Source organism: Manis pentadactyla, chromosome 12 (genome assembly GCF_030020395.1).
Source record: "Manis pentadactyla isolate mManPen7 chromosome 12, mManPen7.hap1, whole genome shotgun sequence".
NCBI lineage: Eukaryota > Metazoa > Chordata > Mammalia > Pholidota > Manidae > Manis > Manis pentadactyla.
Window position 1 is genome coordinate 17,861,538 of NC_080030.1, and position 11,269 is coordinate 17,872,806.

The 11,269-nt window shown below is 52.8% G+C and overlaps 1 protein-coding gene and 1 long non-coding RNA gene across 5 annotated transcripts; one reads left to right on the forward strand and one right to left on the reverse strand.

Annotated features, from left to right (window-relative positions):
• Positions 1-16: 16 nt before the first annotated feature.
• Positions 17-5,017, forward strand: LOC118907476 (uncharacterized). Its single transcript, XR_005022823.2, has 3 exons — positions 17-90; positions 3,169-3,230; positions 4,511-5,017. It is a non-coding gene; the product is annotated as an uncharacterized LOC118907476 (long non-coding RNA).
• On the reverse strand, positions 1,180-9,794 carry AP1M2 (adaptor related protein complex 1 subunit mu 2). 4 transcript variants are annotated; one of them, XR_008993105.1, is made up of 12 exons: positions 9,638-9,794; positions 8,401-8,557; positions 8,136-8,203; positions 6,811-6,941; positions 6,552-6,699; positions 6,324-6,450; positions 5,728-5,870; positions 5,571-5,642; positions 3,786-3,895; positions 2,940-3,065; positions 2,014-2,089; positions 1,180-1,591 (listed from the first exon to the last, which is right to left on the reverse strand). XR_008993105.1 is itself a non-coding variant. In XM_036876136.2 (12 exons), exons 1-12 carry the CDS (start codon positions 9,677-9,679, stop codon positions 1,569-1,571), a joined length of 1,179 nt encoding a protein of 392 aa, XP_036732031.1. In that variant the 5' UTR covers positions 9,680-9,794; the 3' UTR covers positions 1,180-1,568. The 4 variants fall into 4 exon arrangements, 2 of the variants coding, with proteins under 2 accessions (XP_036732031.1, XP_036732030.1); XR_005022809.2 differs by having other exon boundaries at positions 2,940-3,021; positions 3,737-3,895; XM_036876136.2 differs by having other exon boundaries at positions 2,940-3,021.
• Between the last annotated feature and the right edge of the window lie 1,475 nt (positions 9,795-11,269).

Sequence of the window (11,269 nt, forward strand, 5' to 3'; positions counted from 1 at the left end):
GTGGACTGCCAGCAATGGCGGGGTTTTCAGTTTTCAAATGCGCCGGGCGGGCGGGAAAGGCGGACGATTTAACTGACCCGGAGGAGAAAGGTCAGGGGCAGGGAAGCGTGGGCTGATCCAGGATCTCGGCACCTCCGGGAGGAAGGGAGGCAGGGGTGGGGCCACCCAGTCGGAGATTCTACCGTCCCGTAACGAGAGCAGCATTTACCTTTACTGTACGCCCAGCGCTTAATTTCATTTATCCGCCCACTGTGTGCTGGAACCGATACCCGCGCACGGAACGGCACACTCGGGGCCACTAAATAATTTTAGATAGCATTAAGCACCTAGAAAAAAATAAAACGGGGAAATGGGTTGGTGAGAAGGAATCACGTTCTGGCTCAGACTGGCCTGCCCTGGCAATGCAAATGCAAGGGCGTGAGGGAAAGTGCACGGTGTAGCTGCCACGTGGTGAGCCTGGGAACGAGAGTTGCGGTTGGAGGCTGCTCTTCCAGAAGCCTACACTCAAATATTTACTGAGCACCTACTGTGTACTGGGCACCCAACTGGAAAGAGAACCAGCTGGATGGCTCCTGCTACAGCATGCCTACTGATTAGGGCGGGAGATGATAGATCTTTTCCCAATGTTAAACTCTATGGAGATGATAAAACACTCACTGTGATAGTCTCGGAAAAGGGAGGCCTTTGGAGCAGAGGTCAGGGAGGGTCACCTTTAAGTGACATTTGATTAGAGACCTGGGTGAGAGGAGCTGTGTGGGTATCGGGAAAAGCATGCCAGGTGGAGGCCGCTGCAGATGCACAGGGAGGTGGGTGTTGGGAATGTGTCTGGGGCGTACAGGATGGTGACTGGGAAGAGGTGAGGGCAGGCTGCTGGGGGGAGGGGTCGTGCAAATCAGGCTGGTGGGCGCGGTGGGCCCCCGACTTTCACTTTTAACAAGGTTCTGAGCAGAGGAGGCGCCATGATAGGACTTAGCCTCTGGTGGCGGCAAGGGGCACTGACTTGTTGGGGAGCCAGGCGGATGCTGGGGGAGCAAAGGCTGGGGTTGGGAGGCAACTGCCTTGGCCCAGATGATCCACTGATTCATGACTAGGGCTGAGGTGTTGCCCACCTCCATCCCAGCACTTCAGGTACTTCCCTGGCATCCCCAGTCATCAGCCAAGAAGCACATACACAGCAGCTAGATTCATCTTTTTAATGCCATAAAACTCAGAGGAATGGGCCAATGGGCCAACAGGACCTCTGGGCTCAGCAACTGTGAAGGAGGGGCCCCCTGACACCCCCTAAGGCAGGTCACTGCAAAAAGGCACTCATGAGGGGGACTTCAAGCCCCCCTGTATTACTTCATATAAAATTAGAGCTGGGAGAGCCCAGAGGGAGGCAGGGAGACCATCCCTCCCATACTATGGATAGAGGAAAGGTGGGGAGCAGTCAGATGCTGGGAGCAGGAAATTGCTAAGACAGGTGCCTACCCTCACACACGCACCTCCCATCTCCCACCCCCAAAGTCTGCAATCCAGGCCTGGGGAGAGGGAAGGCCCCACATTCAAGCCCCCACCTCTTCTCCCTTCTAGCTGGTTCGAAGTTGATAATCTGCAGGGATAAAAAAAGATCAGGAACAGTCTCAGAACTGGGGAAAAGGGACAGATGGAAAACTCCCCACCCCCCCAAAAAAACCAACCCATCCCCTGCCCCAGTGCCCATGATCAGCCCCATGAATATGTGACAAGGATAAGGATGGCATTAAACAGGGCAGAACCACAGCAACAAGTCTGTTTCCAGGCAGATGGGGATGCCACGCGGTCAGATCCTTGTCCAAGCCCCACCACTACACTAGAGCTGGCAACTGCCCCATTTTAAAGATGGCCAAACCAAGGCTCAGGGTAGCATGGTGACAAAAATGGGGTGGGCCCTGAGTTGAGTTTCGGAATTCTCCAAACCCAAATACAGCCAAAGCCCCGAGACCATCCCTTCATCTCCTTGACCCTGTTGCCCCAGCGTGCCAGCTGCCTTACCGCCACTCTGGGTAATGTAACGAACCCAGGGCAGGGCCTGGTAACCGCTTTTCTCGATGATCTTCATGTATCGGACCTGGAAGGGCATGGAAGCAGGTGGTCCGTGCTGGAGGGAGGGAACGGGACTGGCCAGGGCCAGGGGAATACATGTGACGCAGCTTGGGGGAATAAGACGACAGAGGCTGGGAGGAATGAGGTGACATGGCTTGGGGCAAATATTTGGCATGGGCAGTGGGGGGGCAAGGCATGGGAAGAGGCAGCACAGTGTAAGGGAAGGCAGTTTGGGGGGGGGGCATGAGATGGCACAGGCCAAGAGACTGGTGAACAGCTTGTGGGCAGGGGACACAGAATCAACGGGCTCGTTAGTGGGAACAAAGCAGTACAGAGGTCAAGGAAAAAGCCACCATCCCACCTCCCTTACCTGAATGCCAGAGATGGTGAGATAAGGCAAGGGTGGGGAAGGAACTTGAACCTGGGCTGGTTTCCCAAGACCTGGGAGGTGGGGGACTTAGCCACCATGCGAGCCTGGTTTTTAGCTTTATTGCCCCCAAAGGATAACTATATGCAGGCATATATGTGGGTCTCTGCTCTTTTTTTTATACCACCCACAACGAGGCTCAGAGAAATGGTGCCCTCCAGCCCTTCCCAGACCCTACCACCCTCAAAGTCTGAGGGAGGTTGGGGAGAGCCCTGGGGCTCTGCTCCCACCTTTCCCTGGTGGGTAGGTTCTCTGGAACCTTGAGGCCATGCCAGGCTGGGTGCAGCCTGACCTGCAGCCATGGCCTGACAAGGCAAGTGTCTGAGGTGCACCTGGGTGGGCAGCAGTGGAGATGACTCAGGCCAGGGAACAGAGACCCAAGTGAAGGGATGGCAGAGAGGGGACTCCAATGAGGTCAAGGAAAAAGCCACCATCCCACTTCCCTTACCTGAATGCCAGAGACGGTGAAATAAGGGATCTCAAACTTGACTCCGATGGGCGGCTGCCCTTCCACCTCCTCCTTCTCCACACTGGGGAGGCCAAAGTGGGCACGCATCAGGTACTCCTTGCCCCCCTGCGGGCACATGGGGGCATTAGACACACCAAGGGGCCCCTATTCACCCCAAACCATCCTCACAGCAGCCGTCTGAGCAGGCTCTGCTCTGCCCATTTCACAGACAAGAAAGTAAAGGCTCCAGGCGAAGACTCTGCTGAAGCTTCTAACTGCAAAACCTAGTTGGTAAGGCTTCTAATGACCATCTCCCATTGTCCAGGCCCCTCTGAACTCCCACAGGTCCCAGGAGCTGACCAAATCTTCCAACGGCCCAAGGTATTAACATAATCCTACCTATTTCACAGATAGATAAACTGGGACTCCATCAAGGAAAGTGGGTTTCCAAAGGCTGTCTAGCTTAGAGAGGCAAGGGTGGGGAAGGAACTTGAACCTGGGCTGGTTTTCCAAGACTTTGTGGCTGGGGAACTTAACCACCATGCAAGCCTGGTTTTTAGCTTTATTGCCCCCAAAGGGTAACTATGTGCATGCATATATGTGGGTCTCTGATTTATTCCCACCATGCCCCAAGCAGTGGACACAGGTCCCCCCCACCCCACCCTACACACACACACACACACACACGCATATATGTGGGTCTCTGATTTATTCCCACCATGCCCCAAGCAGTGGACACAGGTCCACCCCACCCCCCCCCCCCCCCCACACACACACACCCTACCCCCAGTGCTCACCGGGAAAGACTTAATACTCCAAATAACAACATTCTTCTCTGGCACATACTTGGCACTGCCCACACTGGTCTTGAAGCGTGGGGAGTCAGCATCGCTAGGGACAGGCACGGATATCTCCACGCCGTTGGCCACTGACTGCTTCTTAAACTGCCCCTTGGCCTGCCAGAAGGGAGAGCATGGGACATGAATAGAGATGCCAAGGCATTTTCCTGGAAACACACAGCCAACAAGTGGCAGAGCTTAGGTCCACACCCATGAGAAACCCGAGGCCTTGCTCTTGGTGCCTGCCCTTTGGAAAGAGTCCCAGGCTTCTGCCTGATTCGAAATGACGCCCCTGAGCCCATCACAGAGGAGTTTCATTTGATAGCTAACATTTACTGAGCCCTTTCCAGGGCTGGGCCCTGTGCCAAGCACTCAGCCCTCTTAGTGAGTCTCTAAAGTAGGAGCCATTCCTAAGGTCCACTATACAGATGAGGAGACTCAGGCACGGAAGAGAAAGCGCATTTTGCCCAAGTCACGGGGCTGGTAACTGGCACGGTAGGGATTCAAACTGAGCTTGTGCTCAACCATCACATGCCCTCCCCTTAGGATAAATGAGTAAGTTACATTATATCTGGCACCGTGTGACATGGGACAAGCTTTTAACATGAGGAGGGATATTCGAGAAGTGGGGGTCAGGGGCAGAGGACCTGGAGGTAAACCAGGGATGGACAGGGGTTGTTTTTTCTGGAAGGCACCAGCATTAATGGCCCTTTCCCCTTTCCCTGCCTGCAGAGACTGGGACGTTGAGGACCATCAAGATTCTCCCTGCTGACCATCAACCCTGCAACCCAGCTCCCCCAAGACCAGGGAACAAAGTCAAATCTAAGAACACAGACTCTTAAGCCAGTTTCAGTGTGAGGTGCCCCCCCCCTTTCCTAGATACATGACATCTTATCCCTCTGACCTCAGTTTCCCCATCAATAAGAGAGCGCTAACTGTAAGCTCTAGAGAAATTCTTGGAGGAAGGTATGAACAGAACTGTCCATGGCAACACACAGCAGTTGAGAACTGAAAATACCCCATGTGAGTGAATGGACAAATAGGGAAGATTCCCGTAGTGGAAGAATATTCTATAGCTATGGAAATGGATGAGCTAAGCACCACTCCTGGGATTCACTTAAAATCAACCTTAATGAACAAAAAGCAAGTCATGCAAAATCACACAGCCCGAGTCCACGCATCTGAAGATCAGAAACCAGCAGAACAAAATATTTATGGTTACAAATGAGGGTGGCAAAGTATAGACAAAAGCAAATAAATAGTTTACATCAAGTTCAAGATTGTGAGTACCTTGGTCCGGCAGGGAACAGTAACTGGAAGGACATAAAGAGGTTCAGAGGCTCTGGTCAAGCATGTCTGAATAAGTGGGGTACCTTGCTTTTAAACCATATAATTATATTTGTGTGTGTGTCTATGATGTGAAAATAAGTAAAACAATATGTCAGATGGTGATGTGTAGTAGGGAAAAACAGAGCAAAGAAGGGAGGTGGGGAATGCTAGGCAGCTGACATTTTAAATAAATGGGGACATCAGGGAAGGCCTCTCTGAGGAGGTGACATTTAGCTAGGCACTGAAGGAGATGAGGGAAGGAGCCATGTGACTTAGGAGAAAGGAACAGCCAGTGGAAAGGCCCTGGGTGGTGGTGGTGGGGATGGGACTGTGCCTGGCATGACTGAGAACCAGCCAGGAGACCAGCGTGGCTCGAGGGAAGTGAGGAGCTGAGGGACACGAGAGATGAGGCTGGATTGGTGATCAACCAGATCAAGCACGGTATCTGTTCCCCGAGGCCCACCTTGACCATGATCTCCACGCGGCTGTGGGAGAACTTCTCAATGACAGATTCAATCCAGATCAGCGGCTTGACCTGCAGGCAGAGGAACGGGAAGTTCTCAGTTACTCTGGGCTCAGCTCTTGCCCACCCCTTACCATGGGGTTTGACCCTGACTGACCTGGGTGCTGAGGCGGTAGGACATGAGCTCGAAGTCACCGTCAGGAGGGATGAAGGAGATGGTGCGGTCATTGTCAAAGCGAGACAGCCGCACACACTGGTGGAATTTCACATCCTCTAACTCTACAGACTTGTTCTTGCTCCCTGAAACGCAGAGCAAAGTATGCGGGGTGGCCCTGGGGGCCTGGAGCCAGGGCAGGCTCTCTAGCCCTACCTTTTCTGCCTACCACCACCATCACCCCTATTTTATAGATGAGGAAACTGAGGCCCAGAGAGGGTGAGTAATTTACCCAGGGTTACCCAGCTGTCTATGAGCAGAGCTAGGATCTGGTTCTTGCTGTCAGGTTTGTAAACCCGATACTATCCTGTCGCCCACGCGCACTAGCCTATCAGCTCCACGAGGGCAGGAATTTGTCTTTTTCTTCACTGTGGTGTCTTAGCATCTGGCGCTCAATAACGAAACCGCGTTTGTGTCATGAACCAGCCGTTGCGGTACTGGTCATGACCAGAAGAGGGCGAGCGAGCGCTTATTTCAGAACCAGCGGCAATTCTCTGGGTTCCCACACGGGCGGGTCCGGCTCTCCCCAAGACGCTTACGGCCAGTGAGCTCAAAGAGCACGCGGTCGTTAAGGCCAAGCCGCAGCTCTGGCATTCCCGACAGAAACACCTTGAGCTTGATGGTGCCCACGATGTCACTCAGCAGGACACTGCCATTGGCACTGACCTGAGGATGCACACATGGGGGGTGGTCAACAGGCACAACAGGGCTCCCCTCCTACCTCCAGGCAGTCGCAGGGGTGGAGTGGAGGTATGGGGAGGGCTCACCAGCAGGTTGACAGACTCTATGACATCGATGAAGACCTCGTTCTTCTTGTACTTGATGCCCTCAGAGCGCCAGGACACAGCATTGGTGACGGTGGGGGGCACCCGCGACTTGCCAGTCTCCAGCTTGTTGCCCTGCTGTGTGATGTACCTAGCAGGAGGGCAGGGGGGATGAGCCGCTGGGCTCAGGGACACTTCCCGGCCCTCCCCCACTTCTTTCCGCCCGTGGCCCACCCTGTGGCTGTCCCCCGGGCCCACGTACTCCTGCAGGATCTTGCTGTCGGTGGTCTGGGGGAAGCCAAAGTCCATGAGCTCATCCAGAAGTTCATACACGATGACAAAATTGTCTCGGATGCTCTCCTCCTCCAGCTCCTTGAAGTACTCGGAGAACACCTGGGCAGTGTGGAGAGACAGACACCCACGGAGGTGTGGCTGGTGTAGCTGTGGCTGTGGGCTGGGTCTGCACTCATCCAGCCATCCAACACGCAGCTATTGAGCACCAACTATGTATCGGCGGCAGGACATTAATGGTGAACAAAGCCAACGGCATCCACGCCCTCAGAGAATCAGTGGGGAAAATGGACTGGTCATGGGACCAATATAATCCAACACGGAGGCAGCAATAATGGAGAAAACACAAGCAAAGTAGAATCCCTGAGGTGGAAGGTCAGGGAAGACTTCATGAAAGAGGGATTTGAAGAGCTCAGAACCATTTTTTGTGGCCCATGGGTCCCTGTGTATCTGGTGATGCTTATGGAGCCACCTCAGAATAAAGTTTGTAAATGCACAAAATAAAATACACAGGGTGGCAATCTATTATATAGAAACATGTCTAAGTTCACTGAATAAGGGACTCCCTGAATTCGACCCAAGGCCCCTTGGGGGTTTGAGACCCCCACCTTCAGAGCCCCTGAGGACTAGGATAATCTCCTTGAAAGAAACGATCAGTCTCCTTCATGCAATTTAACTCCACAGGACAGCCAGGGACCATGCCTGGTGTGTACATAGCTGCATCCCCCGTTTGCCTGGCACAGAGAAGATAAACTGATATTTCTGGTTGAGAAGTATTTGCTGGTCAGTTTCTCAGTCACTGAGAATGGCATGGAGTTAGCTCTCAATACATTTTCGTATGATTTTATAACATTAGTGATAATGCTAACAATAACATCAAACTTTAACTGAATACTTACTGCATACTGAGCACTGTTTTAAGCATTTTGCAGGTATGAATTTGATTAATTTGTACAACAGCCCTAAGGCGGGCCTTGTTGTAACCCCCAGTTTAAATACACAGAGAGAAGTGACTCACTCAAGGTCACACAGCCAGGAAATGGGGGAGCTGGGATTGGAACCCAGTTCCTTGTGGCTCACATCTGAGCAGCACACCCTCTTGGAGTCTCCTTGGTCCCTGCCCTACAGGGACAGAAGATCCCCATAAGCAGCTAATGAAAACACGGTGATGGGGCTTTGACGGGGCACCCCCAGGGAGGTCAGGGAAAGCTTCCTAGGAGAGATGGATCCAGAGAGAGAGGCAGGCAAAACAGATGGACAGACACACCAGCCGACCAATGGGAAGCCAGGACTTACCTCCACGGTCTTGTAGAGGAAGGAGTATACCAGGGAGGCATTGGCGTTCTTCAGCGTGGTGGCCACCACTGTGGGCAGCCAGGTTAAGGAAAAGGTGCCACTTTGGAAGGCTCAAATGGAGCACAGACCCTGAACCCCCACTCTGTCCCCCCTCCATCCCCACCTCCTAGCCTGAGCCTCTGGTGTGCTTTGCAACCTCTGTCCTCAGCCCACCCTCTCTGGACCTGAGCTACCACCACCCCAGGTGCCCAGGGTGGCAGGATACAGTAGAGGTTGCTGTGTTTGATCCATAGGAAGTGGACCTTGCCATGGCTCAGCAGCGGGGCCAGGGCGCCCTCCTCCTCCCGCTGCATGAGCAGAGGCAGGAAGTGTTCGATCTCACTCATGGCTACATCGCCCTTGTAGTTGCGGCTGATCAGGGGCTAAGGGTTGGCAGAGAAGGCCTGGTCACCCCTGGCATCCGGAGGCATCAGAGTGCCTGGTTCTCACCCTGCTTCTCGGAGGCGCGTGGCAGCTCTGCGTTTCAGTTCCCCCCTCTGTTAAATGGGCACATGGTAACAACAGCTATGGGGTTTAGAGCCCTCACTGAGGCCCAGGCCGAGTTCTACTAAAGACTGGTTGTTTGCTAATTGCTTGTGTTCTCGGCACAACCTTGGGAAGCAGGTGTTACAGTTACTCCCATTTGACAAATGGGGAAACAGGTGCGAACCCTGCGTGTAAGTGAGGAATCAAATCAAGGGACCCTGGCTCCAGAATTCCTGCTCTGGCCATGGCTTCATATACACCAAACTGCTGAGCTAGGGTTGACAGAAGGAACTTAGGGAAGGAAGCAAACATTCAGAAAGAATGAGAAAGATTCCTTCTAGCTCAGAGAGCTCTGCCTAGCAGGCAGTAACAGTCAGTAATAATAGTGCCTACTTCGAAAGGTTGTTTAGTCCGGTGTTTAGAAGCAGGAGGGCACATGGCAGGTACTCAGAAACCTTAGCTCTCCTATTATTTTCAGGAATATAACTTTTCCGACCCGCTGTTTTTATCGATATTAAATGACAAGACACATGAGAAGGGACTTCAGGAGGGTACGCAGCTCCAGGCGGTACGAGGGCCTCCAGTCCCCTACCCCGGTGTCTCCCCCAGATAGTCCTCTTGGGGTTGATGACGGCGATAGAAAGAACAATTTGAATTGACTGACCGCCTAACGTTGCTGCAGGACTTCTGCGCTCGGGGTTTTAGGCGGATTGGGTGTATTAACCCTTACCGGGTGGACACCTGTGCTGCTCCCACTTTTAGGGACGGAGGCTGCGGCTCGGAGAGGCGAGGGCCCTTCCCCCCCTGGCGGCAGGTAAACCAGTGGGGGTGGGATTCAACCCGGGACTCCCAGGGCTGGGGGGAGGGTGTTCCCACGCCCACAGGGTTTCTGGGGCCTCCCCGCGAACAGACGCTGCCCCTGGGTCCGGGGTATCGCAGCCTCCATATCGGTCCCCATCCCCTGTGCCCAGCCTCACCTTGCCCTTGACGTCGAGGATGAAGACAGCCGAGGCGGACATGGTGGCGGCCGGCGGACCCGGGAGGAGGGGAAGGAGCGCACGGGGGCGACGGGGGCGTGGCTTCCTTCTTCCTGCGGAAGCGCCCGCGCGCAGGTGAGCCGCCAGGTGAGCGCGCCTTAAAGGGGAGGCCTCCAGGTGAACGGCGCTGTCGGCCGACCAGAAGGTGCTTCCGGGCAGAGGAGGGAGGGGAAGGAACCCCGCCCTTCCTCCCGCCGCCCCAGCCCGGAGGGCGCGCTCAGGCTTCTGCTAAAGGCGCTTCCAGCACCACGAGGCGGTTTGGCCCCGGGCTGGCGTGTCGGCTCAGACTCCTGACGCTTAGTGGTACAGGGGCTCTCCGAAATGTAGGGTTTTTTTTTTCTTTTCTTTAACCGGAGGCTTTTGGCCTCATCAACTTAAGGAGAAAATGAAGTTCTTGCTTATAGCTTCTAAACATCACTGTTCTGGAGCACAGTCAAGGGAAAAGTATGAAAGATAACAGTCTTCAGACAGGTTTTGGAATTCAGGCTGGGGCATGTGTAACTGCTGTAAAAGGCGTTACTGCCATGCGTTTCAAGTGCCTCCCCGCGCCTTCCTCTTTTCCCCCCATTTTTGCGTCGTTAATCAAACATATCCCTATTCTACTTTAGCTTACTAGTTTAATCCTGACCCAAAAGTTTCTTTTTAAGCAGTATGCTTTGAACTGTGTATTCATTTTCCTAGACAAATAGAATGCCTGTTCAGTTTTCAAGCCAAACCACTAATACTTTGATGCAGCGTCATGATCACCTAATAAATGGCCACAACCAAACCCCCTGTGTAATCTTTCTGTCTTGAAATAAATTCGGAGTGTTTGTGTTGAATGCCTGGAACATACAACCTTTCAGCAGGATGAACACTGTTTCTCTAGGTTTAAACGATAGGCACCTCCTGCCCTTGTCACAGAGCCCTCTGAATTAAGCATTATAAGTGGGCACCTAATTACCAGGACGCCAAGGTGAAAAACTGTGGCTAACAAGGGCGGGTGGCATGGAGAGTGTCTTCGGAATGCACAGTCCCATCTGTTCTTAGGCTACATTGTTTTCTTGCTTTTCTGCCTCCCCATCTGTTGCCTGCTTGCAGGGCTTTTCTTTTTCTTTGACTATACTACTGTAGAATTGTCTTCACTCCTTTATTTGGTCTCTGAAGCCAAAACAACTTTTTTTCCATTGGAAAAGTAGCGCTCCTAATATTTCCTGCTCTCCTTTTTTTGTCCTTTCTTAGACCCTGTGAGAAAATATATGCTGTTTTGTGCGCACCCCCATTCCCCTACCATGGTGGTAATAAAGGTGGAACTGAGACAGGGACCGTGGGTGTTGTCAGAGTTAAGTGAGGGCCTCTGGAAAAAGACCCCTACCAAAACTCCGTATTAAATAATTAAGCAAAGTCAGAGCCACATTAATTCTCTGAAGTAAAATATCAAACTAAGAATATAAGCATTCTTCAATAACGGTTAAAAAGCCAGGAATAACCCGGCCAGGAATGTTTGAACACCCCCCAGATAAGAAAATACCTCAGCATAGCCCAGGTCTTGTTTGTGTCAATTAAATGAGGCTATTGTAAAATTTACTTTAG

Excerpts from the sequence above, each read along its gene's own strand:
- AP1M2 (XM_036876135.2), bottom strand. The coding sequence starts at position 9,679 with ATGTCCGCCTCGGCTGTCTTCATCCTCGACGTCAAGGGCAAG. Across the intron at positions 8,204-8,400 it reads CAAACACAGCAACCTCTACT|TGGTGGCCACCACGCTGAAG; the intron begins GTATCCTGCCAC and ends GGCTGCCCACAG. Across the intron at positions 5,643-5,727 it reads CCTACCGCCTCAGCACCCAG|GTCAAGCCGCTGATCTGGAT; the intron begins GTCAGTCAGGGT and ends CTCTGCCTGCAG.